The sequence below is a fragment of the Heteronotia binoei genome, chromosome 7 (genome assembly GCF_032191835.1).
Source record: "Heteronotia binoei isolate CCM8104 ecotype False Entrance Well chromosome 7, APGP_CSIRO_Hbin_v1, whole genome shotgun sequence".
In the NCBI taxonomy this organism is placed as follows: Eukaryota; Metazoa; Chordata; class Lepidosauria; order Squamata; family Gekkonidae; genus Heteronotia; species Heteronotia binoei.
In genome coordinates, this window is record NC_083229.1 from 118,842,533 (window position 1) to 118,861,347 (window position 18,815).

Genomic DNA, 18,815 nt, shown 5'->3' on the forward strand with positions numbered 1-18,815 from the left:
TTCCTGATAAGTACAGGAGAAATGACCCATGAAAAATACCTACGGGACTTCACATCATGCTCATCTCAGCAGGATAACTTTCCATACTCTTAATCTGGCTGGACCACCCACTCCACAAGTGATCTGGGCGGATGAAATTGCTGAGCATTTTGGTTAGAACGAATAAAAGGAAGTACTTCTTCACCCAAAGGGTGATTAACATGTGGAATTCACTGCCACAGGAGGTGGCGGCGGCTGCAAGCGTAGCCAGCTTCAAGGGGGGACTGGATAAGCATCTGGAGCAGAGGTCCATCAGTGGCTATTGGCCACAGCTTATCGTTGGAGCTCTCTATCTGGGGCAGTGATGCTCTGTATTCTGGGTGCTTGGGGGGCACAGTGGGAGGGTTTCTGGTGTCCTGGCCCCAGTGGTGGACCTCCTGATAGCACTTGGGTTTTTTTGGCCACTGTGTGACACAGAGTGTTGGACTGGATGGGCCACTGGCCTGATCCAACATGACTTTTCTTATGTTCTGCTGGAGGGCTTTCTGCTGTTTATTCTGGAGCCTTGTGTGTTAGTAGCACCTTTAGTGAGTTTTGTATATGTACAGTCCCTTGAGTTGAGGCAACTGACGTGTCTTAAGAGGATTCCCCTCCCCAGACCTTTAGTGCAAGTGGGGACATCTCCACCTTGTCTTACTTGAATGTTAACTGCAGTCAAAAAGCCACATTATTTCTGGTGGACATGTCCAAAGATCCAAGCCTACTGGACTATGATAATAAAGGAAATTGAAAAGATTACTCAAGTGAAAGTACCACTGAAGTCTGAAGTAATTTTAAAAATCTTATAAAGAGATCCCAAAGGATAAGAAAGAAAGAATTTCTTTACTGATCGCCATTGCTCGACTAGTGCTAGCCTCACATTGGACTTCAGAACATCTACCAGATAGGGACTTGTGGTATCAAAAATTGTGGTATTATTTGTAATATATAAAATAACAGCTAAGCAAGAAGGGGATTATACAAGTAACATCAGAAATTCTTAGATTTTGGTATCTGATACTTATCTGACTGAAAGAGATATCCTGCCAGAAAACGAAAGTTAAGAGATTTTTTGTATTTTTAAATGTTTAGAATATTCACATTGAGAGGCGATGGAAATAGGTTTGATTATGTAAATCCCTCATTCCCCGAGAAAACTATATGAGATGGATTTGCTTGGAAGAAACGGATTTGACAGAAGGATGAAAGTTTAGCTGTGAATTTGGTGTTATAGGATAGATTATTGTTTTAAATATGTGTTGTTTTTGTTGATTTTTCACTATCCTTGTTGTTATCTGTAAATAGTATTTTTTTAAAAAACAATTTAGTAATAAAATTTATTTTAAAAAAACTGGGAGGCTGAATCACAGCCTATGATTTATTTCGCAAAAGTTTAAATTGTACCGTATGTGGGTTTTTTTTGAAAATTTATTTCTTATTAAAAATAAATGCTAGCCTTATAGTTGTGGGTGGGCCCACCTTGTCTCTGGGAAACCAATATTTTTAGACCCAATCCACCACTGGATGTAGCAGCAATGGCACATGTGCAGAGAAGCATCGTTTGAACGTAGGAATTATGTAAACGCACCGTAACAGTGAAACGTATTTGTTGAATGTGTTTTTCCCCTTTGGCATCAACAAACGCTTCCTCCGCTCTGCGATTTAATGAAGCGTCTTTATTCTTTTTAAGAGGTAACAATAAAAAGACTCCGATTTGTGTCGTGGGCACCGTTGCTCCTACTTGCATTTAAGCTGTTCATCTTGTACAAAAAGGGCGTCTGCGCTCACACAGGATTTTCGGCTCTTTGCGATAGCCTTTGCTTTCCAAAATAACGCGAGTGATGAAAAGTTTGGCTACTGCCCTCAAAATCCTGGAAACTGTCCCCTCCTTGCCATTGGTGACGGAGAACTTGACCTCTGTGGCCAAGAAGATCCGCCGCTGGAGGTGAAAGGTTCCTTGTGATAGATGGGAGATTACTGGGAACCAGTGTTGACACGGCCACCGCGTGGCGATTTAGGAAGAAGGTCGGTCTTTCCCAAATAATTCTGTTCACTGCTCTGGTGATGAGAGGAAGAGGTGGAAACACGCAGAGGTGTTGATGCATCCTAGGATACAGGACGCCATCCCCAAAGGGATGGTGTTTGTCTCCCACGTGGATGCTGCTGAGATAGAACTGTGTGTGTCAGGTTGGGAGGGAGGCTGTCCTCGCATTGAGATTGAGATTGAGAGCAAGACTGTGAAGACTGCTGGGTGAGGTCCAGCTCCTCCTGGTCCAATCTGGAAAACTGAATGAGTTGAGTCAGGAGTGACCTTGGTACTAGAGGGCTCAGTCAACCGTCAGAGATGAAGCAGTTGGTGAGATGTTAGCGTTTGGAGATGCGTCGGCTCTGGTACAGGATGTCTGTGGGAGGCAGACTTTGTATGTTGAGTGGAGTCACGCTGCGGACTTGAATCCACCTTACGCTTCTTCACCTTATGAGAGCCAGTTTGGTGTCGTGGTTAAGTGTGTGGACTCTTATCTGGGAGAACCGGGTTTGATTCCCCACTCCTCCACTTGCAGCTGCTGGAATGGCCTTGGGTCAGCCATAGCTCTAGCAGAGATTGTCCTTGAAAGGGCAGCTGCTGTGAGAGCCCTCTCAGCCTCACCCACCTCACAGGGTGTCTGTTGTGGGGGAGGAAGGTAAAGGAGATTGTGAGCCACTCTTGAGACTCTGTCCTTGAAAGGGCAGCTGCTGTGAGAGGCCTCTCCAGCCCCACCCACCTCACAGGGTGTCTGTTGTGGGGGAGGAAGGTAAAGGAGATTGTGAGCCACTCTTGAGATTCTGTCCTTGAAAGGGCAGCTGCTGTGAGAGCCCTCTCAGCCTCACCCACCTTACAGGGTGTCTGTTGTGGGGGGAAAAGATATAGGAGATTGTAAGCTGCTCTGAGTCTGATTCAGATAGAAGGACGGGGTATAAATCTGCAATTCTTCTTCTTTGGACCCTTCTCCTCCCTGTGTTGGTTGGCAGATGCCAGGCCCAACTGTTTCAAGGGACGTCTGGCATCGGAATGGGTTTGGCCCTGAAAGCGCATCTCTCTTGATTTACCCGACACGGTTGATGTCTGGCTGGAAGGGGTGGTTAAGAGCGGCGGACTCTTATTCAACACTGGTGCTTTTACAGATTAAAATATTATGTTTTAATGTTGGCAGGGGCAAAACATCTAATTTATTTTAGCATTTTAAATCCAAACAGAAAACAGCACGCTCAGTTACTTACTTCATGTTCTGGTGAGAGCGTTTCCATGTCATTTCGTAAACACCTGAGTCCAGGCAAAAAATGACTGACCATTAAATCCTCTGAAATGACTGGCGGGCAAGAAGTTAAGGTCTCCCAAAGAACAACGGACTTCTTAACGCATTTGTTCTACATCACATTACAAGACATTACATGAAAACCACGGGCTTATTTAAATCCAGCAGCCCCCTCATAAAGTTAACTCTCTCAAGGAAATTGCATTATTTCCTGGGGCAAAACAAAAAAGAAACAGATAAACATAATATATTTGTCATAATTTTAGAGATTCGCAAAGAGCAACGAGTCCAGATTTCCACCCCCCCCCCCGACCTGCGTTCACCAAGATGCTCAAGCATAATCAGGGCTTTTTTTGTAGCAAGAACTCATTTGCATATTAGGCTACACCCCTCTTATGTAGCCAACCCTCCAAGAGCTTACAGGGCTCTTTTTATAGGGCCTACTGTAAGCTCCAGGAGGATTGGCTACATTGGGCGGGGTGTGTGTGTGGCCAAATATGCTACAAAAAACCTCCTGAGCATACGCGCTTTGTTTTTTCATCTACTGCTAAAATGAAAAGCCCGGTGAGGGGCCCAATAAAATAAGTTATCTTAAGCATCTACATTTTTTTCCCAGTTTGAAAATTTTCTCTGAAATCCAAAAACAAAAAAGTTACAACCTTTCCAAAAAATTACAACTACATCATTTCAGTAATATGGGTAAATACTAGAATGGTAACGCAGTAAGATAATGCACACATAACAACTGGTAAGTTCGAGTTCGTTAAGAAAACTAAAATACAAAAGGAATAGTAAACAATAATTGCCTTCCAAAACGCGTAAAGAAACAACAAGAAAACCCCAATAGATAATTATCAGCGGCTTCAAGCATGCTAGAGAAATCTTGCTGAGATGCTAAATAATGCAGTATGGGAAACCATAAGGCCACAAAGGTCGATTCATAAGGGTCTAAATTTTGTTGAGTTCAGGAGGCTGTTATTTTATCTAAAAAAGTATCTGCTTAGATTTATTTATGTATTTATTTAATTAGATTTGCATCCCATCCTCCCCTTATGGGCTCAGGGTGGCGACAGAGGAACAACTGCTGAATTTGTGTGGTATTCTGGAAAAGACACCCAGAAAGTAGGAGACAGAATTTTGGATCCAGCAAAGCTCCTTCTACTCCCCAAGGTAAGTACTTCATTTATACCCTGCCTTTCTCTTCAGTAGAGACCAAAAGCAGCCTACCTGGTTTTCTTCTACATTTTAACTTCCCAACAATCCTATGAGCTAGATGAGGTTTGACAATGTGTGATTTGACCAAGGTCCCTCCAGCAAGCTTCCATGGCAGAACTGGGATTCAAACCTGGATCTTCCAGATCCTAGTCTTACGCCTTAAAACACTATAACATAGGCTCTTAACTTCCACTGAACACTATGTAAACAATCATTTCAGCTATACACCCAAATGGGGGGAAAAAGGTGGGGGGGGGCAATTAAATGCTAACAAAAGGTGACCAGATTTCCTGCAATTCCTTCAGGCCCCTAGAAAATTGATCTCTGAATTATTAGATTATTAGCTCAGATTATTAACTACACAGTTTTTTGGGGGAAAGGACAGTGGGGAGGGATGAAACTGCCCTTCCTGTTTCTTCTGCCTGAAGAGTTGTACTGATGGAAAAGAAAGAGGTCATTTTGCACCCTTCATCCTATCCTCTGCAACTCCTCCCCCTTCTGCATGGCCACTCATTTCCAGGAAGGTTTTTGTGGCCCCAAGAAACTGCAGGAGTGGGGAGTCAGAACTACTGTGTGTGTGTGTGTGTGTGGGGAGAACAACAAAAATATGCACTTCTACTGGCGGCAGTTAGAACCCAAATCAAAAGTAATCAGAACGAAACCCGAAGTTCCTTCTGGAACAAATCATAAGCAATAAAATATAGACAGACTTGGACATAACTGGATTCTCTAGCGCAGAACTTCCAAAGGGCTTAGAACTGATGCTTGACTATTGTTAAGTGACTTCGGGATACTTCCCAAAAGGAATTCGAAATGAACAAAGGATACAACAACAGGAGAGGGCACTGTACGCTTCAAAGAGATGAGTGGCGATGTCCAGTCTTTTCGAATCTGTAGACTGCTGGTTATTAACCAGTGCAAGTTTATGCAAATGTGGAATGACAACTGGAAAAATAAAATGTTTGAAATAAAATGCATAGCAACTCACAGGAGCTTGGAGGAACGAGGTGCAACAATTAGGGTTTTATTACAACTGATCTCCAGAAATCGAGGTCAGTTCCCCCGGAGAAAATGGCTGCTCTGGAGGGCGGACTCTATGGCATCATGCCCTGAGGTCCCGCCTCTCCTCAAACCCCGCCCTCCACAGGCTCCACCCCCAAAGTCTCCAGGTATTTTCCAACCCAGAGCTGGCAACCCTAGCAATCATTCAGATGGGGGGGGGGACATGCAGGAGCAAAGAAAGAGATGGTTTGGTTTTGCACAAAAAAACTTACATTCATCTCGAAACCTCGGCTCGGCATTTGGCCCAACTCTTCCAAAAGTTTTAATGATTTCCGTGTGTAAGGAATGTTGGTCTTGGTATTGGGGATCTTCCAGAAAAGAGGCCAACTGCATTTTAACTCTCTCTAATAGCTTAAGAAGAAATGGGGCAGAAACATATGCAAGAGTTATATATTAGAAGAAGCTTAAAAGCTTCTATCAGATGGGAAAACCTAAAAAGTAGCAACTTTTCTACTGCCTCTAGATTTACAATAATAAGCCATTTGTAAGTGAATACTTTCATAAGCAAGCAACCTTTCAACAGACACTCCTTCCTCCCCCGTGGCATTTAATTTTTGCACCTTTAAATAAATTTCCTGTTTCTCTCCTCTGCTCTCAAAAGGCACATCTTGTTCTCTGGTATAAAGGGCAAACAATAAGAAAATGAGGAACTCGAATTTATCAACTGTATAACCAGGAATTCTAAACCACCCTACTATTACTTATTCGGGATTGGTATGAGTCAGAACAAAGTTCTTCGTTAAGTTTCCTCAAGTATGTTATTTTAAGAAATCAGGAACAAGCCGAAATTACAAAAATGCACACTCGGCAGAACTGCCACCGTTGGAAACTCAGCCAGCACGGGCTAGTGGTTGGGATCCAGCAGCACCTTAAAGCCCAACGACGTTTAATTCTGGGTATAAGCTTCCACGGGCATTCATGTTATCTGAAGAAGTGGGCATGCACATGAAACCTTAGAGCTGAACTTCGCTGGTCTTCAAAGTGCCGCTGGAGTCAAACTTTATTCTGTCGCTCCAGACCAACACAGCTGCCTGTCTGAAACTACAGTGGTCAGAGTGTTGGGACTAGGGCAGGGGTGCCCAGAATGCGACTTGGGAGCCACATGTGGCTCTTTCACACAGATCGTGCGGGTCTCAAAGCCTCCACCAGCCCGTTGGCCAGTTTGGAAAAAAGGTATCTCTTTAAATCACTTATCCGAGTCAAGCCAGGTAGAAGCTTGAAGAATGCATTTAAAGTTGTTTTCCTTCCACCTCTTTCTCCTCCCTCCCCATCTTCCTTCCTTCCGGCTCTCAAACATCTGATGTTCACGTCTTCCAGCTCTCAAAACATCTCATGTATTATTCTATGAGGTTCTTATGTTAAACAAGTTTGGCCACCCCTGGGCTAGGGTCTGGGAAGACCCTGGTTTGAATCCAAGCTCTGCTAGGCAAGCCCAATGAGTGACCATCACTCCTCTCTGCCTATCCTACTTCACTGGGTGGTGCTTTGAGACAGTGATGTTATGTTGCCTGGGATCCCAATGAGACCGGAGCAGTGTATAAATAATGTTCCAGCTGTTCCCAGATGTTTACTGTAACAGACTTGGGAGAATCCCTCCTCTTGTACTCCAAAACTCTTAATAAATAGCTATCTGTTATGTGATGAAAATGCGTAGCAGGACCTATCAATGGAGCTGAGTGAAAGACCAGCTGGCAGGCTGGCTGCTTACATCTCCCATGGCAACTGTAAGCCCTGGTGACTGTGGCTCAGTTTTTGTCATCTTCATATATCCCACAACAAACCCATTTTTCTAAGAGGGGGGAAAACACACCCATGTGCACAAGAGTTGAGCAGATCCAAACTTTCCCCAAGGGTCTGTGTGGGGATTCAAACCCAGGCCTCCCCAGTTCAAACCCTCTAGGAGGCGGCAGCCAGTCTGGCATCAACTTGTCTGCTACCAGTCACATGTCTTGTTTAAGCTTTTGGAACTTTGCCACCTGACTCGGGACTGAAACCCTAGAACGCTTAGTGAGGGACCGGTTGTGGCCTGGGACTTGCCTCCATCCTGGCGAGCAGGTTGATTCCACGGGGCCGACGGAGAACATCAGCCCTCCAATAGCCCACCTGCCAAAGCCACAAGTGTGCTGAGCATGCTAACGCTGCACATCCATGGCCAAGGCAGATATTTAAATCACCGGGGTGTGTGTGTGTGTTCTTTATCCATTTCCAGGTTTGTTATTCAGCTACGTTCCAAGTAAAGTTTGCTCCCAACGGGGAGTGCTTAAGAAAAATTAAACTGACAATGTTAACCGTCTGCTAACTGGGAGTGGGGTGGAACGGCTTATAGAGCTGAACAGCCGTTTTGATCCTGCTGCAACAAGCGATCCCCCCCCTACCTCTCTCTGAGTGACAGTTTCCATGATGGTTCCAAACGCAGGAATTGTTGCTATTCTTACAGAGCTAGGAAAAGAGAAAAACAAAAACAATATTCTTCAGCCTTTAACGTTATTTGTTTTTGCCCAAACAGAAAAATGATCCAATTTCATAGTTTGCATTTTAAGATAAATTAGTTTCTAGCAATGACAAAAGACCAGGTAAACTGCTCAAAAAAAAAGCGGGGGGTGGGGGTGGAAGGGGGGAAAGAGACAGACAGACAGGCTTAACTCAAAGTCACAGTCAGAAACTCACAATTCAGGATCACTGGACAAGGTAACAAGGGCCGGAGCAACCCGCTTGTCAATTAAGGCTTCCCGCATGCCTCGGAGAGTCAGCTGTAAACCAGTCAACATGCAATAAATATGGTTTTAAACGGGAAGGAGAAACTAAGTTAGCTGTGACTGAGGATGGGCAGGCAGCCTCCCTGGCCTGAGTTTGGGCACCCCCACTAGGCAATGCACATCGTTAAGGGCTTCTTTGGACGCTTCAGCATTCACTGGCAATAACACATTAGCGACGTCAGCGTCCCTCTACGACTTGGGAGAAACAAAACACCAGAGAGGCAGCTTTTCTGCACGTGCTCAGGCGTGGGAATCATGACAGCAGCGATCCACTTTGGAGACAACAGCCAAAGTTGCTTTTAAAAAAAATTTCAAAGTCACTTTTTTCAAATTTCAAGGTGGCTAGCAAAATTTCAAAGGAGCTAGTGAAATTTCAAGGTGGCTAGTGAAATTTCAAAGGGGCTAGTGAATTTCCAAATGAAGCTAGTGAAATTTTATTTAACCGTGCCTTAAGTTTTCTCTTCCTTTCTTTAAAATAGTATGCACATTACAGCGTTTGCCATTATTCGAGTACCAAACCCTCCCCCCCCCCCCCCCCCGTCATCCTGGTGGTTTGTTTCTCGACAGATCGTAAAGAGGGATGCTGGAAGTATAAGACAGTCAGGAAACTTACATTTCAGGGTCACTGGAAAGAGTAATGAGAGCGGGAACGACTCTCTGAGCCACCAGCGTCTCATGGACCCCCTTCACCAACAGCTGAGTGGGCAGAGCAGAGGGGCATCACAGGAGACGCACGGAAAGAGCGAGCACAGTCAGGAGAGGAAGGAGCACGACCAAGAGGAGGGAAAACACAAGAAGCAAACCAAAATTAGAAAGCAAAATACCACTACACACTAAAAAAAAAGGAGTGCTTTTTAATAATAAATATGCAGAAGGCAACAATGGAGGTGCAAAGTGGCTGAAGCAGACGGCCCACGCTAGACAAGCTGCGAAGTTTACCTGAAAAAACCTGATCGCGTTCCACAGATCAGTATTGTGATTTGAGATAGTTAAGGAGAAAAGACAACTCGACTCCGGGGCTATTGTTGAATGCTTTGCAGGGGCTTGTAAATTCGGAACAGGGGTCAGTGCTTTTTTTTGTAGCAGGAACTCCTTTGCATATTAAGCCACACACCCCTGATGTAGCCAATCCTCCAAGAGCTTACAGGGCTCTTATTACTGGGCCTACTGTAAGCTCCAGGAGGATTGCTTACATCCAGGGGTGTAGCCTAATGTGCAAAGGAGTTCCTGCTACAAAAAAAAGCCCTGACTGGGGTGATGGAGAGGGCATTTCCTGAATGGATCCCAAGAGGGACACCAGAATGGTCAGGTACTACACAGTGGATTTTTTAAAAACATAGGCTATGATCTAGAGCAGCGGCACCCAGCAAGGTGCCCATGGGCACCATGGCGCCCATCAACACCCTTCCTGGTGCCCGTTGAGTGTTTAGAAAGTGGGTGGGGCCAGGTGGGGCTTTCCCCAGCAAGGCTCTGGGATTGGCCACTGGAGACTTGCCTGCATTTTAAAAATATTGCTTCGGCGGCAGCTGCCACCATTGGGGACAAGGACCCTCCCTGCGTGGCCGAAGGGAAGCTCCAGCAGCCATTCCGTGGCTGGCTCCATGTCCTGTGGCAGCCAGAATTCCAGTGGTGCCTGCAGGCTCAAAAAGGTCGAGGATCTGTGGCTCTAGAGAAATCAATGTCAAAACAGAATCAACGCTTTTCAGAGGGAGGGCAAGGTTAAGATGAGCTCTTGCGAGGTCTGCCATTTATTACAATGGGACTTACTTGAGAACAATATCTTTGCATTCTGAACTTTACAAAACTCCCTTCCAAGATACTACAGGTCTAACAAGGTGTTATGAATTCCGAAGCTGGTTCAGGTAGCCGGCCCGAGGTTGACTCAGCCTTCCATCCTTCCGAGGTCAGTAAAATGAGTACCCAGCTTGCTGGGAGGAAAGTCTAGATGACTGGGGAAGGCAACGGCAAACCACCCCGTTAAGATGTCGTGATGCGACGTCACCCTAGAGTTGGAAACAACTGGTGCTTGCACAGGGGGCTACCTTTTTAAGTGTTAAATGGCCTAATTTTGTTTGAACTATCAAAATATGTTTTTAATGCAAATGGCAGTGTATCTTTTAACTGTTCAAGGCATATCTAGCTTATGTTAACCAGCAACGTCTACTCAAGATCAATTAAGAACCTTCTTGGTGGATCAGACCGGAATTCTTTGACAGAATTCGAGCAACCAACAAGTTATCAGGGACCTACTCTCAGTCCATTCCTCTTTTAAGTTGATGCCGTAAAATCCACTAGACAGGACAGCAGTCATGTTCAAACCAGCACCACGATGGTGTCAATGGAGAAGAGAGACTAGTTAATGCAGTTGTAAGTGGTTAATACAAAAGAGAGAAAAGGGAAAGCCAAGAAAAAAATACAGCAAGTTACGTTTAGCAAAGCTTCCAGCCACTTCCTGGCCTTCCACTAATTTGTAAGCATATATATTAGGATTAAAAATAAGTTTAATTTCCTTATGATATATAAGAAACATAAAAATTAAAAGCTAGAAAGTAAGTCGTGAAGGACACAGACTGATTTGATAGCCATTTTCTTGCATTCCTTATTTGAGACAGCAGAAAGAGCTTCAGTCTAGCTCTAGAAAGCACCCATGAGAATCCAGGACAATTTACAAAAGATGAAGAAGTTGTAGAAGAAGAAGAGGCCTGATAAATTTAAATTTGAGAAACCACTCACAACCAATTAAAGTGTTTCAAGATGGCCTATTAGAAGCATTAATACTTTTCATTTGTAGAGAAGAAAGGGTTAATTTAACTATAACAGGAAACCCTTGACTGAATGCTGGGTTTACCACAATCCTCAGATAATGAATTTTAAGTTTGAGAAGAAAATCTATACTACAATGATGCGTAAGTAAGTAGGATGTATTGCTTTTTTTAAAAAAAAATCTGAAATCAATTCCTTCTAGTTCTGAGTGAAATAAACACCTGCATTGTGGGTTGGCTAAAAACCAAACAGTGTTGTGGAAGTAGCAATGGATGGGGCACTGGAAATGGGAAGTGGGATTACTCAATCAGGATCGGAAGAGCTACTTTATTTGGGTCAAAGTCTTGAGTGCAAAGCCCACCATTCTCCCAAATCTGTTAAATATGCCGTGTCCCAACCTGGCTTTAAACTTATTTGCCGTAAAATTTAAAGGGGGTAGGGGAAAGAGAAGAAAAGCTGCCGGAAAGCCCCTTCAGCATACGTAACTTGTTTACCAGACAACCCTTTGACTCCAATACTGCTTTTATAATTAAAAAAAAAAATTAGATGAAGAGAGCGCTCCTCAGAGCATTCCTATGTGATAATGTTTAAGACTACTGAATTTATACCGTTTTGTCCCCTACAAGGCTGTAAAGAACACTAAAACCCCAAAATGCAACTGTGCCCGATATACAGGGTTGCCAGGCCACAGCAAGAGTGCCAGGTTTCCACTGCCATCAGCACGGGAAGGGGGGGGGGGTAGGGTTGCCTGATCCAGGTTGGGAAGCTCCTGGAGATTTGGGGATGGAGACTGGGAAGGGCAGGTGGGGTACAATGCCCAAGAGTCCACCCTCCAAAGCATCCATTTTCTCCACAGGAACAGATCACTGTAGCCTGGTGAGGAGCTGTAATTCTGGGCAGGGCGGGTTTTTTTTTGTAGCAGGCACTCCTTTGCATATTAGGCCCCCACCCCGATGTAGCCAAATCCTCCAAGAGCTTACGGAGCTCTTCTTACTCTTCCCTACTGTAGGTTTTAAGAGCCCCGTGGCGCAGAGAGGTAAAGCTGCAGTACTGCAGCCGGAGCCCTCTGCTCACACCTGAGTTCCATCCCAGCGAAAGCTGGTTCAGGTACCCGCTTGAAGCTGACTTAGCCTTCCATCCTTCTGAGGTCGGTCAAATGAGTATCCAGCTTGCTGGGGGAAAAGTGTAGATGACTGGGGAAGGCAATGTCAAACCACCCCGTAAAAAGTCTGAAAACTTTGTGAAAGTAACGTCACCCCAGAGTCGGAAACAACTTGTGCTTGCACAGGGGACTACCTTTATCTTTACTGTAAGTTCTTGGAGGATTGGCTACATCAAAGGGGTGTGGTCTAATATGCAAAGGAGTTCCTGCTACAAAAAAGGTCCTTATTCTGGGAGATCCCTAGGCTGCAGCCAGCAACCTCCGTGAGTAATTGATGGGTGGGGTCTGGCATGCAGGCATTACCTTTCCTCCCCCTAAATTCCTCCTGCTTGTGCCCGAGGCTGCAAAGAGAATCACTGGGAGGCCTCCCTACCAGTAGAAGACTCTTACAGTATTTTCTGACACAAAAACTGCCTAGCAACTCTGCTGGTGGTTGTAGCGATGGAGTGGATGGGCCAGGAATGGCCAACAGAGGGCAGATCTCAATCACTTCCTACGTTAGGTTTTAGGGTTTTTTCCCCTTTAAGAATCAGAAGAGAAGCAGTCTCAGATTTCATTACTGGGACCATTCCACCACTGTTAAGCAGTATGAACGTTCAGCTTATTATTTTGCAAACTGTTTATAGAAGACAACCGGTTTGTACACTGAACGCAGCACAGAAATGATTATCTCAGAGGCAATGATGATTTTTAAGCAAGCAGTGTGCCGATTGAATGTTCATGTCAGAAAAGGAGGTTTTAAAAAGAGATCTTAAGGGTGCCCAGTTACCACGAAGACATCTTGCGAGTAGATGCAAGCCAGCGATGTTCAAAAGAAAATCAATGAGTGCTGGAAAACATATAACCCCTTTCAAACCCAAACTATACACAGTGTAAACATTCTGCTCCATCCCACAGTGCACAACCGGTTACAAGCCATTTCAAATGATACGATGCAACATTAAAACATATCAGAATCTGCATATATCAAGACCTTATAAAAGCCTGGACATCAATTCAAGAGGAGAAGGAAAAAGAAGAGGAGATTGGATTTATACCCTGCCCTTCCCTTGGAGTCTCAGAGCGGCTTGCAATCTCCTTTCCCTTCCTCTAACCACAACAGACACTCTATGAGGTAGTTGGGGCTGAGAGAGCTGCTATTGAAAGAACAGCTCTGAGAGAACTGTGAATGACCCAAGGTCACCCAGCAGCTGCATGGGGAGGAATGTAGAATAAAACCCGGTTCTCCCAGCTTAGAATCTGTGCTCTTAACACTATACCGAACTGGCTCTCAAGCCAAACAACGGCTGATGTAACCAGAAATATGACCAAGGGAGTCTTTTGTGCGTTCACTGAGACTTTGCACAGGGGAGTGGCACAGAGCCACAATGCCTGCAGGTCCTGTGCTGCCTCTTTGCCGCATCTGACAGTCCCATGGAAGATGAGGATGCTCCTCAGAGTCCTCCAACTTTGGGCACCCCACCCCACCACTGCTTACTGCTTCCCAGGGGTGGAATTCTAGCAGGAGCTCCTTTCCATATTAGGCCACACACCCCTGATGAAGCCAATAGTCCAAAAGCTTACAAAAAAGAGCCTTGTAAGCTCTTGGAGGATTGGCTACATCAGGGGTGTGTGGCCTAATATGCAAAGGAGCTCCTGCTAGAATTCCACCCCTGCTGCTTCCCTCTCCTACAGCGCCACCCTTATGGGAGGGTGGGGGCAGTGACAGCCATAGGAGACAGCTGAAGAGCCCTTTGAGGGGCTAGATATGCCCCCCAGCTTGCTAAGATGCCAGATTCCCCAGCAACAAAGCATCTTCATGCAGTAATAAGGATGAGACTGACAAGCACTCACCTCAAACATCCTAGCAGCTGTACATCGAACGAGTGCTGAAGTATGGACAACGCCATACCACAATACCGTTAGCAGCAACTCATGGTATGCTGGGTTTGCACTGCAAGAACACAGAAGACAGATCTGTGAACAGACGTTTGCGCTGAAACGATTCCACCCATTTTCCCCAGCTCCTGGACTCACCCCCTGAAAATATAGGTGGTGTCATGTTGGCTGTGCTTGGTGTCAGGGGGCGTGGCCTAATATTCAAATGAGTTTCTGCTGGGATTTTTTTTCCGTACAAAAAGCCCTGCGCAAAACAATGGTTGTATCAGGGCGTGTGGCCTAATATTCAAATGAGCTGAACTTTTTCTACAAAAAAAAGGCCCTGTGGACATCACAAAGCCACCATTAGAGACTCAACTGAAAATGTTTAGGGACAGATTCCTAGAGACACAGGATGCTAAACGCTTATGGCTGAACCTGCATGTAAAGCTAGGTGTTATATTAACGTGATTTTAAAAAACCAAAAATGTACTGTACCCCAGTTCGACAAAAGATGCCTTCAGGCTATCGAGAGGAGCGTGTGATAATGAGAGCATCGTCATCACATCTTCCAAAAATCCAACTAACAGCTTGCGGTCTTCTTCCTGAAAAGGAGGTTTCGAGATGTTTCAGTTTCACTTTCCTAAACTGCTGGGAGTTGTCGAAAAGACCCTTCTAGTCCCAAAGCCCTCAAGAGGAGATTAACATTTTTTTGGGGGGATGCAGATGTTATGTCTCTGCCTCAGCCTCTTGGCTGCTTCACTCTCCAGTGGCCGCTTTTAGCAATCTGGTTGCTCACTCTTAAGACCCCCTCAGACCAACTGGCCATGTTCCCTCTATTCCCTCCCCCACAAGGGAAGCAGTTCACATGCTGAGCAGACCATGCCTGCTATAATCTTAGCTAAGAAGAAGAAGATATTGGATTTATATCCCGCCCTCCACTCCAAAGAGTCTCAGAGCGGCTCACAATCTCCTTTACATTCCTCCCCCACAACAGACACCCTGTGAGGTGGGTGGGGCTGGAGAGGGCTCTCATAGCAGCTGCCCTTTCAAGGACAACCTCTGCCAGGGCTATGGCTGACCCAAGGCCATGCTAGCAGGTGCAAGTGGAGGAGTGGGGAATCAAACCTGGTTCTCCCAGATAAGAGAGCTATGGCTGACCCAAGGCCATGCCAGCAGGTGCAAGTGGAGGAGTGGGGAATCAAACCCGGTTCTCCCAGATAAGAGAGCTATGGCTGACCCAAGGCCATGCCAGCAGGTGCAAGTGGAGGAGTGGGGAATCAAACCCGGTTCTCCCAGATAAGAGTCTGCACACTTAACCACTACACCAAACTGGCTCTCTAGCACAGAGACATTTTGAATCTGACAAAGGGTAACCCCTAATGGAAGACTGTTGATCTCTGAGGCTTCAACTGCAGCTTTCTATACAACAATGGTAAAAGCTGGAGAGTGCCTAAATAGAAATTTGAAGGAAATACTGGGTATTCCATTATTGAATTCAAGGCATTACCTAGTGTATTGCAGCCTGAAGAAGGCGAATGAAATGGAGAGCTACGTAGGCAATCCATTGCTGTTGCTGTAACATCAAGCCTCTATTGCAATTTTGCCGATGTTGTTAAAATCTGACATCTAGTGTGTAGTGTTTTCCTCCAATAATATTGATCATAAATTGCTTGTTTCAAAACACAGAGTAGCAAGCCAACACTTGTATCAACAGGTGTTACTTTTATAAAGTTTTTTCCCCTTGTCTTACAATATCACTTTCCCAAATAGCAGGGGTGGCCAACGGTAGCTCTCCAGATGTTTTTTTGCCTACAACTCCCATCAACCCCAGCCAGCATGGCCAATGGCTGGGGCTGATGGGAGTTGTAGGCAAAAAAAACATCTGGAGAGCTACCCTTGGCCACCCCTGCCATATAGCCATCTCTTTCTGTATAATCTTAAAACAGGCAGTGCAAGACCCTGTGCAGCACAAACGGTTGGTGAGTGGGGCTTCCTCTGTTAATGAGAGGCCACTCACGTGCACAGCTTAGAGGGAACGCTGCCAACTGGGTAACTCCTTGTTCATTCGGAGATTAGGAACCAAGGATATTCATTCCATCCACAGCAGGAGTCAAATGTGCTGTGACTTCAGCACTACGCTCCTTCGGTTGGTTTGGAAATGATAGTAACTTTGTAAACCTGGTAAAAGCATGCTTCTTTACCTCTGTACATATTCATAACATAGTTTCTGACTAGTTAATATTACTATATTATATTAACAAAGCGGCTGCCTATCATCTTTCCTCCAGTTGTGCCCCTGTATCATTTTTGAGCGAATCAAATAATCGCTGAAACTGAGACTCCTTTTCAGTATTCCTTTATCACACAGTAACAATTCTTCCATCACCTGCCTTTAGATTCTTCTTTTTTTTGGTCATACTAGCCACGACAGACTAACGCAACTACCCTTTTAGAATCAGGAGTAACACAGTCATCCTTCATTAACACATTTCTAATTTCAAGAACAAAACGCGCTTTTCAGAATTGAACAGAACTGCTTGCCTGGATATAGCATGTAAGTACACCCGTTGCATAGATAGGAACTGTGGCTTTTGTTAGCACTCCATTCCCGGCTGTAGTATCTGAATTCAAGGGGGGGGGGGGGAGTTAGAAGATGTGTTAGTTAACATTCTGTTCCTGAAAAAGAAGGACATATTTGCCTCATTTGGTCATATTGAGGGAGTTCTTTGCTTGCACTATTTTTTGTTGGCAGAAGTACATAGGACGGAGATGTGGAAATTTTCCCTTGAACATCCCATTCTGTGTAATAAACACAAAAAACATGTTCTATGATTACAGCCATTCCCCTAATGGAATCTTAATCTTATGAGAACCTTAAGATTCCATTCGAGACATGAGCTGTGCCTAGAGCAGTGTGGAAATCAGGTTCCATTTTTCAGGTGCGTCACTGCGGAAGAATTGTTTTGAAACATCTTGTATACCTGGGAAGGATGTATCGTCCGTAGAAATTTCTCTGGGACGTCCTCTGCCTTCTCTTTGGACTTTGGGAGGTCTTTTGGACACGATTATATGAAGAGTACAGAGGAGACTCTTGTTGGATTTATGATTACTACTGAAGAATGTATTTTGAATTGTGATACTTATTTCTTATCACTTGTTTCTGAATTGTGACCACCAGTTCTCTCTTACTATCTGTATTTACTATGATCAGGCCTTGAATTCAGGAGCACAGCTCCTGAACCTTTCTGAGGGTTCCCCCTCTTCCTCTCCACCTACCTTGTCCATTGAACAGTAGGCATAGCTGCATAACGATCCCTGGATTAGGAGAGCGGGCAGCCAGCCAGCCACCAGGGGCTTTCCACACCCCCAGAAGCCCTCATTCACCCCTGGAGAAGCCCACACCACCTGTTCTCCACTTCTTATGTGATTTTGGGCGGTGGATGGCTTGCTGGCCTTTTGACTGGGGGTGGGTGGCCCAGGAGAGCCTCAGGTGAGCCAGGTCAGCTTGGGCTGGCTGGATCTCTAGTCCTTGCTTGTCCAGGGCTCTATTTTCTTGCGCCAGGTTGCTTTTGACTGGTGGTGGGGCGGTATATGCTAATGTGCTATGTTAATGAGCTCCACCACCTATTTTTCTACAAAACGACCCCTGACTATGATTATGTTTCAACAGATTGATGTCTACTGGTAACTTGTGAAATTCTGTGAATTGTTTTTCATAGTCCACCCTTGTGTTTTCTATCTTTGCATATAGTCCCAAATGTTGGGCTACTATTGAGCCACAGCTGTTCTGTCAAGGTAACACCACGGCTTTTTAATGTGTTACGGAATGGAAAAAAAAACTGGCACCAAAATGACAACAGCTACTTAACTCATTAAATTCAAGGACTGAAGAAATATACATTGCTAAAAATGAAACTTTACAAGTGCTGACGCATCATTTTGGGACTGGCAAATGCATGGGAAAAAAAGCTGTTACATTCAAGATAATTCAGAGGGCAGCCATGTTGAGTCTAGTGGCACCTCAGAGACCAAAAAACGTTGGGAGCTTTGTCTCGCTAAAGGTCAAGGCTTTTTTTGCAGCAGGAATCCCTTTGCATATTAGGCCACACCCCTCTTATGTAGCCAATCCTCCAAGAACTTACAGTAGGCCCTGTACTAAGAGCCCTCCCAAGAGCTCTTGGGAGGATTGGTTACATAAGAGGGGTGCATCCTAATATGCAAAGGAGTTCCTGCTACAAAAAAAGCCTTGCAAAAGGTTATTGGTTGTTGTTGGCCTCTAAGGTAGTACTGGACTCAAATTTGTTACACTTGAATCACTTTATCATATCCATTCTCAAGAACTGCGATACGTTAATGAATGCGGGAATACAGGATGTACCATGAATCCTGATCAAAACGGCTCTGTGAAGATGTAATTTAGCAATGCTGAGATTCCCAAGTGAGAGCCAGGAAGGCCTCACGCTCCAATTATCAAACCAGGATCTGGGAGATTTGTGAGTTCACTAACACTCCCTCTGAGTTTGAAAGCAGGGGCACTTTATACACTGCTTTGGCTTCTCTCTGCATACTACTCAAGCTCTGGAAAGCACATGTTCGATTTTTAATATGCATGCATGTCATTACCAAAAAAATGAGGCATAAACCAGTCCATAATCTATCTGCTGAGAAGATCTTATGACTATAGGA

The 18,815-nt window shown here is 44.9% G+C and overlaps 1 protein-coding gene across 1 annotated transcript in view; it reads right to left on the bottom strand.

The window, feature by feature from the left end:
• Positions 1-18,815, bottom strand: part of RELCH (RAB11 binding and LisH domain, coiled-coil and HEAT repeat containing) — a 79,284-nt gene that overhangs the window by 9,323 nt on the left and 51,146 nt on the right. The window contains exons 20-27 of the mRNA XM_060244279.1: positions 16,671-16,750; positions 14,625-14,731; positions 14,103-14,202; positions 8,958-9,040; positions 7,964-8,027; positions 5,801-5,939; positions 5,355-5,471; positions 3,277-3,365 (exon numbers count right to left, since the gene is read on the bottom strand). Coding sequence (XP_060100262.1) covers positions 3,277-3,365; positions 5,355-5,471; positions 5,801-5,939; positions 7,964-8,027; positions 8,958-9,040; positions 14,103-14,202; positions 14,625-14,731; positions 16,671-16,750 — 779 coding nt within the window. The remainder of the gene's footprint in view (positions 1-3,276; positions 3,366-5,354; positions 5,472-5,800; positions 5,940-7,963; positions 8,028-8,957; positions 9,041-14,102; positions 14,203-14,624; positions 14,732-16,670; positions 16,751-18,815) is intronic.